Consider the following 16,737-nt stretch of genomic DNA (forward strand, 5'->3'; position numbering starts at 1 on the left):
ATATCTGTGTTACTTGTCTTCACATTATTTCAAGATAGAAACAATCTTGTCTAGCTATGTCAAGTACCAAACTATAACATAGCGTCATCTGATTACAAGAGTGGTCAAAACTAAAGGGTAATACATTTATATGTGAAGACAAGTAACATTCTATAAATACAAATATATTTTTATTTTCAGGACAAAAAAGAAATATTTTTATTTTCAGGACAAAAAAGAAATAAGTTCTTATCAGATTTATCAGGAATGTAATAAAACAATTTTATCGAACTGATCATTTTTGATATGTCACAGGTCAAATAGTGATTTTTATATGTTGTATGCTTGTTCTACTATTGGAGGAATGACAAAGAAAATTTGAATAAAGAATTTGAATAAATTTAATACAATGTAAAGTCAACAACATATTTATGTACAAAAAACAATTGATAACAACTTATAAATGCACAAAAACTTAAAAAGAGAAAACAACATTACAACAGTTTTTCCCCTTTCCTAAAAACAACACTAAATGACCTTTGACAAGGTCACATTCTCACTGTGGCCTCCACCTGTCAATGGGAGACATGATGAACAATGCGATTTGTTTCACAATTCTATACAGCTTGTCTGGAGAAGGATTCACGATGCAACATATTCAATAAGTTAAAATGAAGAATACCTTCAAACAACAAGCACTTATATAAATATAAACAGTTCGTGAAGTTGATGTTCGTCCTCCTCATCATAAACGGATATAGTATATTCACGACAGGGAGCACGCTCTTCTGTCAATTAATACTGTACTTAGTCTATCTCATCCACGACCTTTTAAAACAAAGGGCAGATAACTCGTGTCTGTATATCCAAGAACAGACCACCCTGAGGTTTTTAAACTCTTCATTGAACACATTTCTTATATACGGGAATTTACATGCTGATATGTTTGACGTATATGGGAAGAGAGTATTTTCCTCGTAATTTTTGTGATGACGTCATCCCCAAACACGAGGATGTGGCGCCATTATCACAGAATGCAAATACTGTGCTCGTGCTACGTGATCAAGAGCACTCGGAGACACCATGGTACTGAGCTCGACTCTGTTCCACTCCCGTCGACACGTCCACGCGCCGGATACAGCCCATGAAGTGACCTCTCTTCGTGTTCAACTGAAAAGACAAAGAAAAGGGGAAAATGACGTCATGTGCATGAGAGTTTGAGTAAACATATGGAGAGGGCAAATCTCTGCAGCACTACTAGTCCAGATTTTTCAATGTAAACTTGAATCGGCAAGAAATATCGTCTTATCCCAACGAAGTAGCTAAACAACGAAATAAAACGCATACAACGGAAATTTCAACTCACTATTTAGCGACCCGAAATATCCATATCCATGCTAATTATCGTTTCGCGGCAAAGTAACGATTATCTTTGTTACGATGTATGTCGACCCGCTAATCATTGGGATTCCGAAGCAAAATAACAAAGGTTACTTTGTCAAGAAAAAAAGAAGAGAAATATGTCGGGTCGCTACACAGCAAAACAGGAATGAATATTTATTTTTCGATATATCGTTGCGAAAAGGCGACGCTTAGTGGGGGAAAATACAATTAAAATCATTCGCTGCGAGCAAAACAAAACAACGTATGCACTTATATACATTAGTGCAATAAGTTTCTTTTTGTTCATCACGCCCTTTGAAGAACACTTTTTAACCTGCCGTGAAAACATTTATTTTTATTTTGTTGCATTCAGTTGAAAGTTTAAGTTATTGAAGCTTCTAACGTCCGTTCATCAAAATAAGTTTTAGTTTAAATCTGGTTTGTCTTACCTCTCTACGTAGACTGTCGTACTTCCGGATCGGGTCGACGCCTCCAAAGGTCAAGGACGTCAATGCACCGCAGTCGACACGGTAGTCATGGAAATATGGAGAGCGGTCGACGAAAAGTTTACCGCGGTTGTTCCTTCTCCTGAACACAATCTGTAAACGAAGAATATCTCTAGTCAGAACCAATCACGATTGTGTATCCGGAATAACTGTATTCGAAAACCACCAAAACGTTATCTTCGTAATTAACGTCATTAGCATTTCGTCGAAGTAAGAGCAGCATGCAAAGTTCTGAAATTAAGTGCTCCTATTGGGACACCGTTTATCAAATTTGATTGAAACTTAATGCGTTTAATAGCATACTAAAGTTAATCATTATGCATCATTTGCTAAGAAAGTTTTGTCTTGGATTCTAATCTAAAAGCTTAATCACCTTGTGCCATTTTCCATCGTCCACGCGTATACGAGACAGAGTAAGGGTGGCCTCGATCTGCTTACACCGGATGTGATACCTCGGATGGCCGTTAATGATGTCTAGAGCCACAAGCTCGTTCTGTCGGCGCTCGGGAGTCATGTGGAACAGGACGCCGTTTGGAGACGTTGTCTTGAACTCGAATTTCATCTCATGGCTGTGTGAATTAATAATTGGGCAAATAAGACGGAGCACGTTCACTTTGTATATAAGTCTTTGAAAAATTGGTCAGAGAAAAACCGAACAAAACAGGAATGCAGCACCATTGGCTGCCAAACTATTGACACGTGATCAGCAATATTGTAATTGATTTTGTGATAAAGTATATATAAGTTCTTATCACAATTGAGGGAAAATACTAATGCGCTAACATCAATTTTTTCTCATATACGATAGGCAATAGCTGATAAATATAGCAAGTGCTCTTATAGATACTTAATTACCATTTAATTAAAAATAATGAAGGTTGCAATGACCAACATGTTATATACAATACGTACCCAGTCATGAACCCTTTCTGTAACACAGGTAGAGCCACCCGGCTTTTGTTGAGAGATTCAATGTAAGCCCCGCTGCTGGAGAAAATTGAGATGGCTGACTGCAAGTCAAGAGAAAGAAAGAAAAATCAGAATGTATTCATGAGAAAGTTAAAGTACATTTGATATCGATAATCAATTGTTTTAAGTAAAGTCTATCTCAAACTGAAATTAAAGCATAATCGAGCTGAGATAAGAGCAAGTCTGTTTTTTTCTATTTACATAATGTATTAACATATACCAACACCCTAAACCTAATGTCCATGTTGTCCCGGGACCCCGAGTGGCACTACACAGAGCCGGATTAACATTTCAAATGATCCATTGCCTGTGAAATGTGGCAAATCATTTCTAGATATGCCAGGACAGGCAGTGAACAGGAAATCAGGTAGATATTTATTATAAAACGGAAATGTTAAGTGCCAAGCTTATCTCTTGTAATCGCGCCTTTGGTGTACTCGGACCCAAGGACCTCTAACTTTTTATTGCTCGTTTGTTGATAACTGATTACAGCAGTAAAACTGGTCTTACAGACGATAATCGTCCTCTGTTATACTTAGTGAAGTACAGGTAGTTAAAGCTCCACCTGTTATACTAAGAAACACACAGGTATATTAAACCTCCCTCTGTTATACTAAGTAAAACACAGGTATATTAAACCTCCCTCTGTTATACTAAGAAACACACAGGTATATTAAACCTCCCTCTGTTATACTAAGTAAAGCACAGGTATATTAAACCTCCCTCTGTTATACTAAGTAAAACACAGGTATATTAAACCTCCCTCTGTTATACTAAGTAAAACACAGGTATCTCCAACCTCCCTCTGTTATACGAAGTAAAACACAGGTATATTAAATCTCCCTCTATTATACTAAGTAAAACACAGGTATATTAAACCTCCCTCAGTTATACGAAGTAAAACACATGTATCTCCAACCCCCCTCTGTTATACTAAGTGTCCGGTAATAAGCCCACCATATATATTACTATTCAGTTAAAATGCTGAAAAATTATATTTTATTGTTCTGTTATACGCCCATCCCATATCTTGATTAAAAGAGTATATGCTTGTTCCCTGGTTTTTATGGTAAGCTTTACACAGATATCGTAAATCTCCATCTAATGTACAACACTGAGTAATGTAGCCCCGTCTTTTTAAACTATCACAGAACATACTTTTATGCAGTTTGTTTCTGAGGTACAATTATCTTGTTTGCATATAGGACTACTCCTTAAAATTAATTTAAATGCTCCTTACAATTCGATTAAAATCCAAACAAAATAACATCACATCAGAATTCAAAACTATTTGTGTGAAATATGTCTTTGTGTTTTGAAAACAACAGAATTCGCATGGTCATTGGGGTCATTGGGGTCATTGGGGTCATTGGGTTGACTTTATACGAGTAAGATCTCCTGGACAGAAAAACGGAAAACATTGGGCCACCACAACAAAGCCCAAGCACATAATCCGGCCAATCGTGGTCATTCGTGTGGGCAACATAAACATGATGGTAAGTGACTGGTCACTTCTGTGTCCGATTTGTCCAAAGCCTTTGTAGCTTAATATTGAATTAACGAAATATTTTCATCAACTTTTGTTTTAGAATTATGTAGAAAATCAGAGCGTCTATAGCATGCTCGATAATGGATTTAAATAAACAGATGATTCCTAAAAGAAACCCCAAAAGCTATGCATATTTTAAGGGAAGACCTACCAGGGTCAAAATTTGATAGTTCGCCAAAATTGTCAAACGGGCTTTCTTATAAATAAAGGAAATAATAATAAGAAGAAAGCCCGTTTGACATTTTTGGCGAACTAACAAATTTTGACCCTGGTAGGTCTTCCCTAACGGTCAATTAGTACTCTCGTTCGGCTGGAGGAGTCACAAAACAATGCCAACCATTTTAAAATTAACTACAAGAATCAATAAACACAGGTGAGACTTTGTGCGTTACCTTTAATTAACTGACCAGGTGAGATGTTTTGTATTGCCTGAAAGTAAAAGACCAGGTGAATTACCTGGATAATTGGTGATTCTATTGTAAACTGGGGAGACTATATCAACAATACCGTGTGTCTAAAATATTTCATTTTGTCGTTGAAATGCAAAATTCCTCCAATAAAACCCGTCGCGGTGTTCTCAAGGTGCCGTTTGGAACGCTACATTGTTTAACATTGTTCATGATGTATGTATTTCGAGAGTCTGACAGAGGACGAGAAATGTGTTTTCTCGATTGTCGTCTAACTGTCAAAAGTTGACGTTTAAAAGGTCTTGACAGAATCATTGGTTAGCATTACGACCGGCTGTGTTAAATAGCTTCTAAAGTTTCAACCACATAATCCGACACTAACAATTAAATCAAATTGACATTTTATACGCGGGTAACGTTACATAAAAATAGCTAACACCTGGCAAGGAACACGTCTCAACAAAGACACGTGAAATTGGGATATAAAATCTCATTACAGCCGAATGAAATGATTTATGTAAACGATCTATTTTGGTGAGAAGCTGACCCGTTTCAGGGTGAGTGCCATCACGCGAGGTACCAGGGGGAAACCGTGGCCCTGTGATTCCGGCATGTGATATGAAGGGTATAATAGGTCTGAATTTATTGGGTAGCTATTATAATCAGGCTGTTAAACATGTAGACGAGGAAGGAAACGTTCTGTAATTATGACCACCTCCACGGGTCTGCAGAGCCGATAGGAAGCAAGTCACCCAGCCGCTTGCCCGCGCGACAAAAGTTTGCACGTGCATACGTCTAATGTAAATTACTTTCTTTCCTATGTCACGTTGCCATACTTGCACTGAGGTACAAACGAAATCACATTAACACAGATTAAGGTTTTGACGTGGTAGAAACGATATAATCAACACATGTTTGCATTTGTGTTTTATGATATCGTTTTTGTTTTATTGGGCTTTGCATCCTTTTAACAACTGAAGTCATTTAAGGACGTGCCTCAGTGTGTTTAAATGTGTGCGTGCATGACTGCATGTCTGCTGGGGGCGGTGTGTTGGTGTAATTCCTTCCTAGCGTTAGCGCTAATCTGATGCCGACTTTAGAGTGCTATCACCTGACATTTTGGATTGTGTGATACTTGTCTTATCTCATTTCTTATATGTTTTAATTCTATTCTATATTTTTGCTGCATCTTATTTGTATTTTAATTCCATATTTTCTAAAATATCATTTTTTACAAAACTTGATAAATTTTGTTAATTGATTTCGGTATCATTTTTAATTCACACTATTATAGTGTATATTCTGTCAAATTGTTTTCTTTGCTATATTAGCATTGTATGTATATTCCACTTCATAGTGTTTTAATCCTAAGTCCTAAGTAATTCTTGTGTGATATACAAGTATTCATTCACTATTAACTATGTCTTTTATTTACCTATTCTGAATACTACTTATCTGTGATCACATTTAATGTTTTTCATATATTAACATCATTTTTATATATATATTCCGGGGGCCTTTGTAGGTAGGGGACTCCCAATCACTTAGAAACCTGGGATATGTATACTTTCTTTTTCTGTGATGGTTATTACTGTTTTATTATTAATATATGTGATTATCTCCCTTTACTTGTAATATAATATGTTCCTTGTTTACATGTATGCGACGTTAAATAAAGTTTTTTGTATCTTGTATCTTGTATCGCACTGAAATACCATACCGAAGGCGCCGAACACAGTATTCCATCCGGTTACATTATGCTGACAACGGGTGAACCAGTTCTTGCCATTACCCTCAATGCTGAACGTTTAGTAGGGAATAACAACTACAATTTGAAGGACTTTAAATTGGTATGCTCCGGGTTTTGGACAGATATAAATATTGCAAAGGTTTCGATGGAGACAGCAGATGTATTCTGGTCACTATGGTGTTCCCAGGTAGAAGGCACACAAGCGACTCCCCAATTCTACAGGGGGTTCCCTCATTAGTTGCCTCTTACACCAATCAACACAGGACGAAGTGTCCTTCGTTAATTAGTTTTCAACATTCTCGTCCCTTGTGTATTTTCGACCATAACACGCGCACACTATGATTAATTTTAAGTAAACCCCGTCCATTTCACGACGACACTATATGAACAATATTTATAATCCTATTTTATTTATTGCTGCACGGTTATACAATAGATCAACATGCCTAATTTCAGGTGAACGATCTCTTTGCTTTGGAATGCGTGTTTATACAGAAAATACTGTCGATTTTTGCGTGGAATCTGCTATAACATATCCGAGTCTCGTGACAAACTACACCCTAAGTGACCCAAACGTGAATTGTGGTTTCCCCAACGACCGTATACTTGTCAAGTTGTCTGCTTTCTCTCGTCATCCATTCTATCAAAGACACGTGCTGCTATTTATAAAGGATGAATCTGCCGCAAATGCCCATTTAGACCTGGCGTGGGAGGGAGATAACAAATGGCGACTTACCGGGCATTGCGTTGTTATAAACGTGTAGTTATTTATGGAGCAGAACTCAGGACAGAGCGACCAATGGGTAACGAAATGTGCAAAGTTCAGAAATGTTCACCTGTATAATGGTGTGGCGATCAAAGTAAGACCACATGTACCAATGGATGTGAGACATACAGAATGCTGCATTTAAGTGTCAATTACGGAATTATCCGCTCTAGACTTATGTCTGCATTACATTAATACCTCATATAGAGCGTGATTCGTGACTTCTCGATGACGAAATATTACAAATTTTATTATCGACTATCGCTTTCAAACGCTTTAAAATGACAATGCACTAACCGTGACCATTGTGTTCTTCTACAGGTTAAATGATTTGGAATATAAACAAATACTGTCAACTGAAAAATACTGAAGTTATTCTTTCAGTGAACTATTGTTTAATGATATTAAATTAATCAATTTGAAAAAATAGCCTGTATAGAGAGTAATATGGATACAGTGAATTATTGGCCTGACCATGTATATTAAACCCCGTAAGGTAATTTACACTCTACGGCTTTAATTTCAGTACTATCACAACGATTTTGTTCATCTTCTTTTTTAAATGTGGTGGTAATATTTGAATTTTAAATAATTGCATTGTCGTTAATCTTAAGTGATATAAATGTACAGATATTCACTTGCAGAGGAATTTCCGAAATATTCATAATATGAAATAGACGTATGTTCAATTTCATGTTTTTAGAGAAGTTAAATTTTATGATATAAAACATTTCCATTTTTTTGTTAAACCATTAAGAAAAAAATGTAGAAAATAAATGACATTCAAATTATTGCAAATGTTTAGATGTGACGAGTTCAGATAGTGTGGAGTATCCCTTCCTGTTGAATATATTTTTTTGTAAAGCATATCTCCGGGAAAGTATAAACTATGGTGAAAAGTTTGGACCGGAGATATACTGTATCACAAACAGGCCCACTGCACGTTTGTCATGCGATTGGTACTTTGTTTTGAGACAAGTGTCCGTGATGGCCAATTCATGCCATTAAATAAAGCAATTAAATGATAGCTCAAGTATATCCCTTGGCCTGTTACGCGAGTTGATTTTTTCATTTTTCATTTTTTTTTATCATCAACTCATGAATTATAAATTAAAAGTGAATCACATTAAGACTAGGGTACGTACAATGTTCAAGTGAGGAGTACGGGACTTACAAAATCGCGCTGTGCTGTTTCTTTGCCCTTTGATATTTAAAGTAGTATGTGAATCCGCAACACACAGACACGGACCTGCGAAATGGTTCGATTGAAAAAAAATTCTAAATCCTATTGAATGCTTTAATTTTAAAAATATGCAATTCCAAGTAAAACGTATAAGTAGGCCGAATGTCTCCTTAAGGAAACGGGAATGATTTTCCCGCCTTCTAAACCAGCGAATATTAAATGTCAAACTGCACACCTGGACACAAACAGGCCTTATTACCTGTCCCATCCTATTGTACATACCTGTAACAGTAACTACAAGGTCACACAGATTTACCTGTAATTTTCCATTCATAAAACAGATAGCACCTTCCACTGTGTGCACGTAATACGGGCAGAATGAACCGCAGAGACGCTTTATCGGGTAACAGGCCGTCCATGTGTAACAGACCTACTTCAACATGCCAGCCCTGTTTGCTTTTATTTAGAGTTCATTTCCCGAAATACCAGCAAGGTTTGTCAAATCAAACAAAACTCTTGTGCTACGTGTTTTTTTTTTTTTTTACTAAAATTAAGTTTAAGCGTTCTTACTTTTGCCGTATGTACCGAAAAGATGACAAGAAAACACGGAAAATACGTCAAGTCCGAGTCCAACCCCATCTTCATGAAATTAATCATTGTTCTAGCATTATGACCTCCAATAGTTACCTTATACCTGATACTATTGTGCATCATATAAAACGCAATTAACTACCGTCAGCCCGCGCATCCTGCACAGTGCACCTCACGTCCCTGACGCATAAAGATATCCATTTTTTTTAAATGCAACGTAGCTCATATTTGATACTGTTGATAACTTTCATATCATTAAAAATAATAAGAAAATCCCTCAAATATGAAACTCTGATAGCATGTCACGTGTTTCAAAACCTTGATTATATATTAATTTTGAAACAAAAACTTAACGGTTTGCAACTTACCTTGCATCTGTCTATAGGTGAGGCGCGGGATAGCCAGGACAGGTAAATAACTGACATGTAGATAGTCGACATGAATTGAAACATCGAAAACACACAGGTATGCATTTTGCTGAAGTGATATGTAAAAGTTCCACAAGTGCGACTTTGTATTAAAACGTAGGTAGATATGGGTATACACACTAACTTGCTAGTATCACTCGGACACACAGGTTATGAATGAGAACTCACCTGTATATATATGGGTAAGCGGGTCTGCTGTGTTAGCAGGCGGTTTCTGATTGGTTCTTTTTCTTAAAATTGATTTCATCATCTCGTCACTTCAATGAGTATTACCAACTCGGCCGTAAATAGTAAACAACTTCCTCTGTCGCCAGCCTATCGTAGAAGCGTGTGTAATACAATTCATATCCTTGGGAAATTATGAATGAAATTTTAAATGAAGAGGCGTGTCGATTTTGGCGACGTGTCCTACATACATTTCATTCATAAAGTTCCTTCCTTGAACTACGGTGGTTCCCATGTATAGCTGTTCGAGTGTGAATGACTTGAGAAAAGCCTTGTTGGCAATGAGAAAAAAATCAAGTCAGCGTATGTTCACCTTCACAAACTAAATAAGTTTATTAGATTTTAATATCCCCCTCGACACAGGTGATCACACAGGCACATAAGGTTCGAATTATAAAGTTCAGGTGGCGTATACTTGACACACGTTTACCTGCACTGAGTTATAACTCCGGGAATTCACTCGCCTTTTGATCGTGTAGATTTCTTTGCTAGGTCTAACAGACTGAGTACGTTTTAGGAACTATTTCTGTAATTCACGCCTATATTCAATATTACTCTTTTAGTGTTAAATTAGGTTTTGGCCGATTTTCTCACGAGATAGGTCAGATATATACACTATCATTAATGAAGTTCTATGACAGTACTACTTATGACTTTAAAGTTGTGTGACATTGAGGCGGTTTTTAAAAAGACATGTTTTTATATAAAAAATATTGTCAGATGTAAGTTAAACACGTGTCATTCTCGACACAACACAGAGCAAGTGAGCATGTCTATATAAAGAAACAATTTACAACGCTCCACTTATAAAAGTCATTACATCAATCCTGGAAATGTTTCCGGCTCACTTGTACCTTTTTTATTTGGTTTTGTCTGTCGGACTATCGTCATTGTTTGTCCATACTCTTGACTCTCCTGACAATATGCATGTGTTATTTGTCCTTGTAGTGTGTATAATACATCATGTATCATGTATGTTTGTCTGTCTGTCCTCACAATGTGTACTATAAATCATGTATGTCTTTATGTCCTAACAATATGTACTATAGACCATATCTGTCTGTCAGTCTGTCCTAACAGATGAAATACTATAAAACATGTCTCTGTCTGTTTGTCTCTCACAGTGTGTACTTAACATCATATCTACTGTCCTCACAGTGTGTACTAAACACCATATCTACTGTCCGCACAGTGTGTACTTAACATCATATCTACTGTCCGCACAGTTTGTACTAAACATCATATCTACTGTCCTCACAGTGTGTACTAAACACCATATCTACTGTCCTCACAGTGTGTACTAAACACCATATCTACTGTCCTCACAGTGTGTACTAAACATCATATCTACTGTCCTCACAGTGTGTACTTAACATCATATCTACTGTCCTCACAGTGTGTACTTAACATCATATCTACTGTCCTCACAGTGTGTACTTAACATCATATCTACTGTCCTCACAGTGTGTACTTAACATCATATCTACTGTCCTCACAGTGTGTACTTAACATCATATCTACTGTCCTCACAGTGTGTACTTAACATCATATCTACTGTCCTCACAGTGTGTACTTAACATCATATCTACTGTCCTCACAGTGTGTACTTAACATCATATCTACTGTCCTCACAGTGTGTACTTAACATCATATCTACTGTCCTCACAGTGTGTACTTAACATCATATCTACTGTCCTCACAGTGTGTACTTAACATCATATCTACTGTCCTCACAGTGTGTACTTAACATCATATCTACTGTCCTCACAGTGTGTACTTAACATCATATCTACTGTCCTCACAGTGTGTACTTAACATCATATCTACTGTCCTCACAGTGTGTACTTAACATCATATCTACTGTCCTCACAGTGTGTACTTAACATCATATCTACTGTCCTCACAGTGTGTACTTAACATCATATCTACTGTCCTCACAGTGTGTACTTAACATCATATCTACTGTCCTCACAGTGTGTACTAAACACCATATCTACTGTCCTCACAGTGTGTACTAAACACCATATCTACTGTCCTCACAGTGTGTACTAAACACCATATCTACTGTCCTTACAATGTGTACTAAACACCATATCTACTGTCCTTACAATGTGTACTAAACACCATATCTACTGTCCTCACAGTGTGTACTAAACACCATATCTACTGTCCTCACAGTGTGTACTAAACACCATGTCTGTCTTTATGTCCTCACAATGTGTACTTAACACCATATCTACTGTTCTCACAATGTGTACTATCAACCATGTCTGTCTTTATGTCCTCACAGTGTGTACTATACATTATGTCTGTCTTTATGTCCTCACATTGTGTACTATACATTATGTCTGTCTTTATGTCCTCACAGTGTGTACTATACATTATGTCTGTCTTTATGTCCTCACAGTGTGTACTATACATTATGTCTGTCTTTATGTCCTCACATTGTGTACTATACATTATGTCTGTCTTTATGTCCTCACAGTGTGTACTATACATTATGTCTGTCTTTATGTCCTCACAGTGTGTACTATACATTATGTCTGTCTTTATGTCCTCACATTGTGTACTATACATTATGTCTGTCTTTATGTCCTCACAGTGTGTACTATACATTATGTCTGTCTTTATGTCCTCACAGTGTGTACTATACATTATGTCTGTCTTTATGTCCTCACAGTGTGTACTATACACCATGTCTGTCTTTCTGTCCCCACAGTGTGTACTATGCATTATGTCTGTCTTTGTGTCCGCACAGTGTGTACTATACACCATGTCTGTCTTTGTGTCCTCACAGTGTGTACTATGCATTATGTCTGTCTTTGTGTCCGCACAGTGTGTACTATACACCATGTCTGTCTTTCTGTCCCCACAGTGTGTACTATACATCACATCACTCTTTCTGTCCTCCCAGTGTGTACTATACATCACATCTGTCTTTCTGTCCCCACAGTGTGTACTATACATTATGTCTGTCTTTGTGTCCGCACAGTGTGTACTATATATTAAGTCTGTCTTTGTGTTCTCACAGTGTGTACTATACATCACATCTGTCTTTATGTCCTCACAGTGTGTACTATACACCATGTCTGTCTTTGTGTCCTCACAGTGTGTACTATACATAATGTCTGTCTTTGTGTCCACACAGTGTGTACTATACACCATGTCTGTCTTTCTGTCCCCACAGTGTGTACTATACATCACATCTCTATTTCTGTCCTCACAGTGTGTACTATACATCACATCTTTCTTTCTGTCCCCACAGTGTGTACTATATATTATGTCTGTCTTTGTGTCCGCACAGTGTGTACTATACATTATGTCTGTCTTTGTGTCCGCACAGTGTGTACTATGCATCACATCTGTCTTTATGTCCTCACAGTGTGTACTATACACCATGTCTGTCTTTGTGTCCTCACAGTGTGTACTATACATTATGTCTGTCTTTGTGTTCTCACAGTGTGTACTATACACCATGTCTGTCTTTGTGTTCTCACAGTGTGTACTATACACCATGTCTGTCTTTCTGTCCCCACAGTGTGTACTATACATTATGTCTGTCTTTATGTCCTCACAGTGTGTTCTATACATTATGTCTGTCTTTATGTCCTCACAGTGTGTACTATACACCATGTCTGTCTTTCTGTCCCCACAGTGTGCACTATACATCACATCTCTTTTTCTGTCCTCACAGTGTGTACTTTACATCACATCTGTCTTCATGTCCTCACAGTGTGTACTCTCAACCATGTCTGTCTTTCTACCCTTTCTCTCAGTGATATGTGTACTTATTGTCTAACGTCACAACGTATTCCGATTGTTTAATTTGACTCGTACAACTGATAGCGCTGCGGCTGGGAGGGTAGTTTCAATGGGTTATCTACCCTTTTTACATAGGGTGTTTAGTGCAAAACGCACGCTGAACGGATGTTAAATGAAAATTGTTTTATATTAATCAAATAAAATACTGAAATGTAAAAATAATGTTAAGAGAATGTTTAACTAAGATAGGAATGCATTGTATTTTATAATGGTCCGACCAACCAACCTACCATCTTAGCGCCAAATGGGATATAATCTGCCTAAAGTAATGCAGTGTAATGCATAACCCTAAAAGTTCCAGAAGTGTTGGTTTAATTTCGGAAGAAAGTCCATTCCTACCAGTTAAGGTTTTGAATACAACGTCGTCTGACCTATACCAGGGATTACTTCCGGTGATCATCCGAATCAATACCCACAACTCACAATCGCCATAATCCATGATAAAGAATATCCCCGTCTTACACAGCCGCTGCATTGTTTAGTAGAACGGATGGCGGTTCGTGAAGTATTACAGAAAGGGGTAGGATAGCTATGGTTTGCCATTGTATACATTGTTTACATTGTACTACGGTCTACCCGGCGTCTGTAATTAAGGACCCTTGCTCATATTTAAATGAAATCTTCGAAATATTAAGAGAGCATACATAAAAAAACGAAATCATTAAAGTTCAAAGTTGCCGCTCATCAAATGTAGTTTTACTGATACTGAGATACTGAAGAACATTCTAAGCAAAATCTGGTATTTACTAAGGCTGCTATATACAGTGTAATAACACCATCATATACTCATGCTTCTATACAGTGTAATAACACCATCATTCACTGCCCTCCAAAAGTTCTGTTACATTTGCATTTTTCGATATATAATTAAAGTATACAGAATTATGCCAATCTTGTTTTTTTATCATTTGTATATATTATTAACTAAGTTATTGGACAATTATTTCTGTTGATTTTATTATGTTAAGTTAACATATTGTTACAAAAATCAGCTATTATGTAAATTGTCAAAAACATTGTAATTCCATTAATATTTAGTGTATCCTCCACGTGCTCTTATCACAGCCTGTATACGGTCAGATATACTCCTAACCAAAGTTCTACATATCCTAGCAGGTATTCCATCCCATGCAAGCTGTAAGGCAGCTTCAAGTTCCCTTAGGTTTCTGCTCTTTTGTCGGCGAACTTCAAAACCCAGATCTCTCCACAAGTTTTCTATCGGGTTCAAGTCGGGGGACTGTGGGGGCCACTCCAAAGACAGAATATTGTTGTCCTCCTTCCATTCGTCCACTATTCGTGCCCGGTGGCATGGAGCACCGTCATCCTGGAAGAAATAGTTGTTTCCATAGCCTAGCAGATGTGCTGGTGGTACCGCGCTGTTTTCTAAAATGTCAATGTATTTGGTTCCGTTCAGATTTCCTTTCAAAGGAGTGAGGTATCCAGTCCCTCGGTAGGACATTGCCCCCCAAACTGTCACACCGCCACTACCAAACTTAACTGTAGGCACTACACAGTCTTGCCGCAATTGTTCATTTGCCCTTCTTCTCACATACGTCCTGCCATCTGTTTGGAAAATGGTGAACCTAGACTCGTCAGTCCATAAAGCAGTCGACCAGTCCACCAATGTCCAATTTGCATGGTTCTGTGCAAATGTCAATCTTTTCCGATGATGGGTAGCAGTCAAAAGTGGGGTTTTTTGACAGCAACACAACCTTTCAATTCCGCATTGTGTAATCGTCTCCTCACTGTGGTATTCGACGCTACCACACCATTTTGGATCCATTCCGTTCGAAGCTCAGTAACGGTATCCTTGCGATTTCTGAGGCTGGTCCGGACTTCTAATCTATCATCCCGAGGGGTAGACATCCGTGGCCAGCCAGAACGTTCTCGATCCTCATAGTTCCCGGTATCTTGGAACCGTTTAATGGCCCTGTACACGTTCTGTCTCCAACAAAAGAGAAACAGTAACACAACTATAGACAGGTTCTGGATAAGAAAAGTATGCAAATGCACCAAAATCCGCGATGAAAACATTCACTTACCTGCTGGTTCCAAGAATTCTTGCAGTTTGGGCGGCAGCAACACCATTGCGATGGTAAAAAACACACTGGAATCGTTCTTCTCTTGTCATTCGCTGCATTTCTTCTCATGAGTATTTGCAAAGTGATTGAATAGTACAACCATACATAAGAGATAACAAATAATCAATGAATGTTGAATAGTGATGTATTTTGTCATTTTAAATTAAATCAAAATTAGATATCGAGTACATTAAAGTAAATCTAAGAACTCTCAAACATCTGATAGATTTATGTAAAATGTGAAATAACAGAATTGTTTGACAAAACCCTTTGTGTTATTCAATTTGGATAATCAATGATGGCAAATCATCTTAATCACATTATATCCCTTTTCATTAATAGAAAAACATTTAAAGAAAACTAATTTTTCCAATAGTTTTGTAAAAGATAATTTATCAGCAAAATTTAAAATATGGAACAGAACTTTTGGAGGGCAGTGTATACTCAGTCTGTTAAACAGTGTAATAACACCACCATATACTCAGTCTGGTAAACAGTGTAATAACACCACCATATACTCAGGCTGCTATACAGTGTAATAACACCATCATATACTCAGGCTGCTATACAGTGTAATAACACCATCTTATACTCAGGCTGCTATACAGTGTAATAACACCATCATATACTCGGGCTGCTATACAGTGTAATAACACCCCCATATACTCGGGCTGCTATACAGTGTAATAACACCCCCATATACTCGGGCTGCTATACAGTGTAATAACACCATCGTATACTCAGGCTGCTATACAGTGTAATAACACCATCTTATACTCGGGCTGCTATACAGTGAAATAACACCATCATATACTCAGGCTGTTAAACAGTGTAATAACTACACCATATACTCAGGCTGTTATACAGTGTAATAACACCATCATATACTCGGGCTGCTATACAGTGTATTAACGCCATCATATACTCAGTCTGCTATACAGTGTAATAACACCATCATATACTGTCTGTTAAACAGTGTAATAACGCCATCATATACTCGGGCTGCTATACAGTGTAATAACGCCATCATATACTCGGTCTGTTAAACAGTGTAAAAACATCGTCATATACTCAGGCTGCTATACAGTGTAATAACGC

At 37.4% G+C, this 16,737-nt stretch overlaps 1 protein-coding gene across 1 annotated transcript; it reads right to left on the reverse strand.

The window, feature by feature from the left end:
* Positions 1 to 366: 366 nt before the first annotated feature.
* On the reverse strand, positions 367 to 9,681 carry LOC110453657 (fat-like cadherin-related tumor suppressor homolog). Its single transcript, XM_021502699.1, has 5 exons — positions 9,452 to 9,681; positions 2,781 to 2,878; positions 2,242 to 2,437; positions 1,812 to 1,961; positions 367 to 1,149 (listed from the first exon to the last, which is right to left on the reverse strand). The coding sequence occupies exons 1-5, from the start codon at positions 9,554 to 9,556 to the stop codon at positions 1,042 to 1,044; spliced, it is 657 nt and encodes a 218-aa protein (XP_021358374.1). The 5' UTR covers positions 9,557 to 9,681; the 3' UTR covers positions 367 to 1,041.
* Positions 9,682 to 16,737: the final 7,056 nt, after the last annotated feature.

The sequence above is a fragment of the Mizuhopecten yessoensis genome, unplaced genomic scaffold (genome assembly GCF_002113885.1).
Source record: "Mizuhopecten yessoensis strain PY_sf001 unplaced genomic scaffold, ASM211388v2 scaffold7473, whole genome shotgun sequence".
In the NCBI taxonomy this organism is placed as follows: Eukaryota; Metazoa; Mollusca; class Bivalvia; order Pectinida; family Pectinidae; genus Mizuhopecten; species Mizuhopecten yessoensis.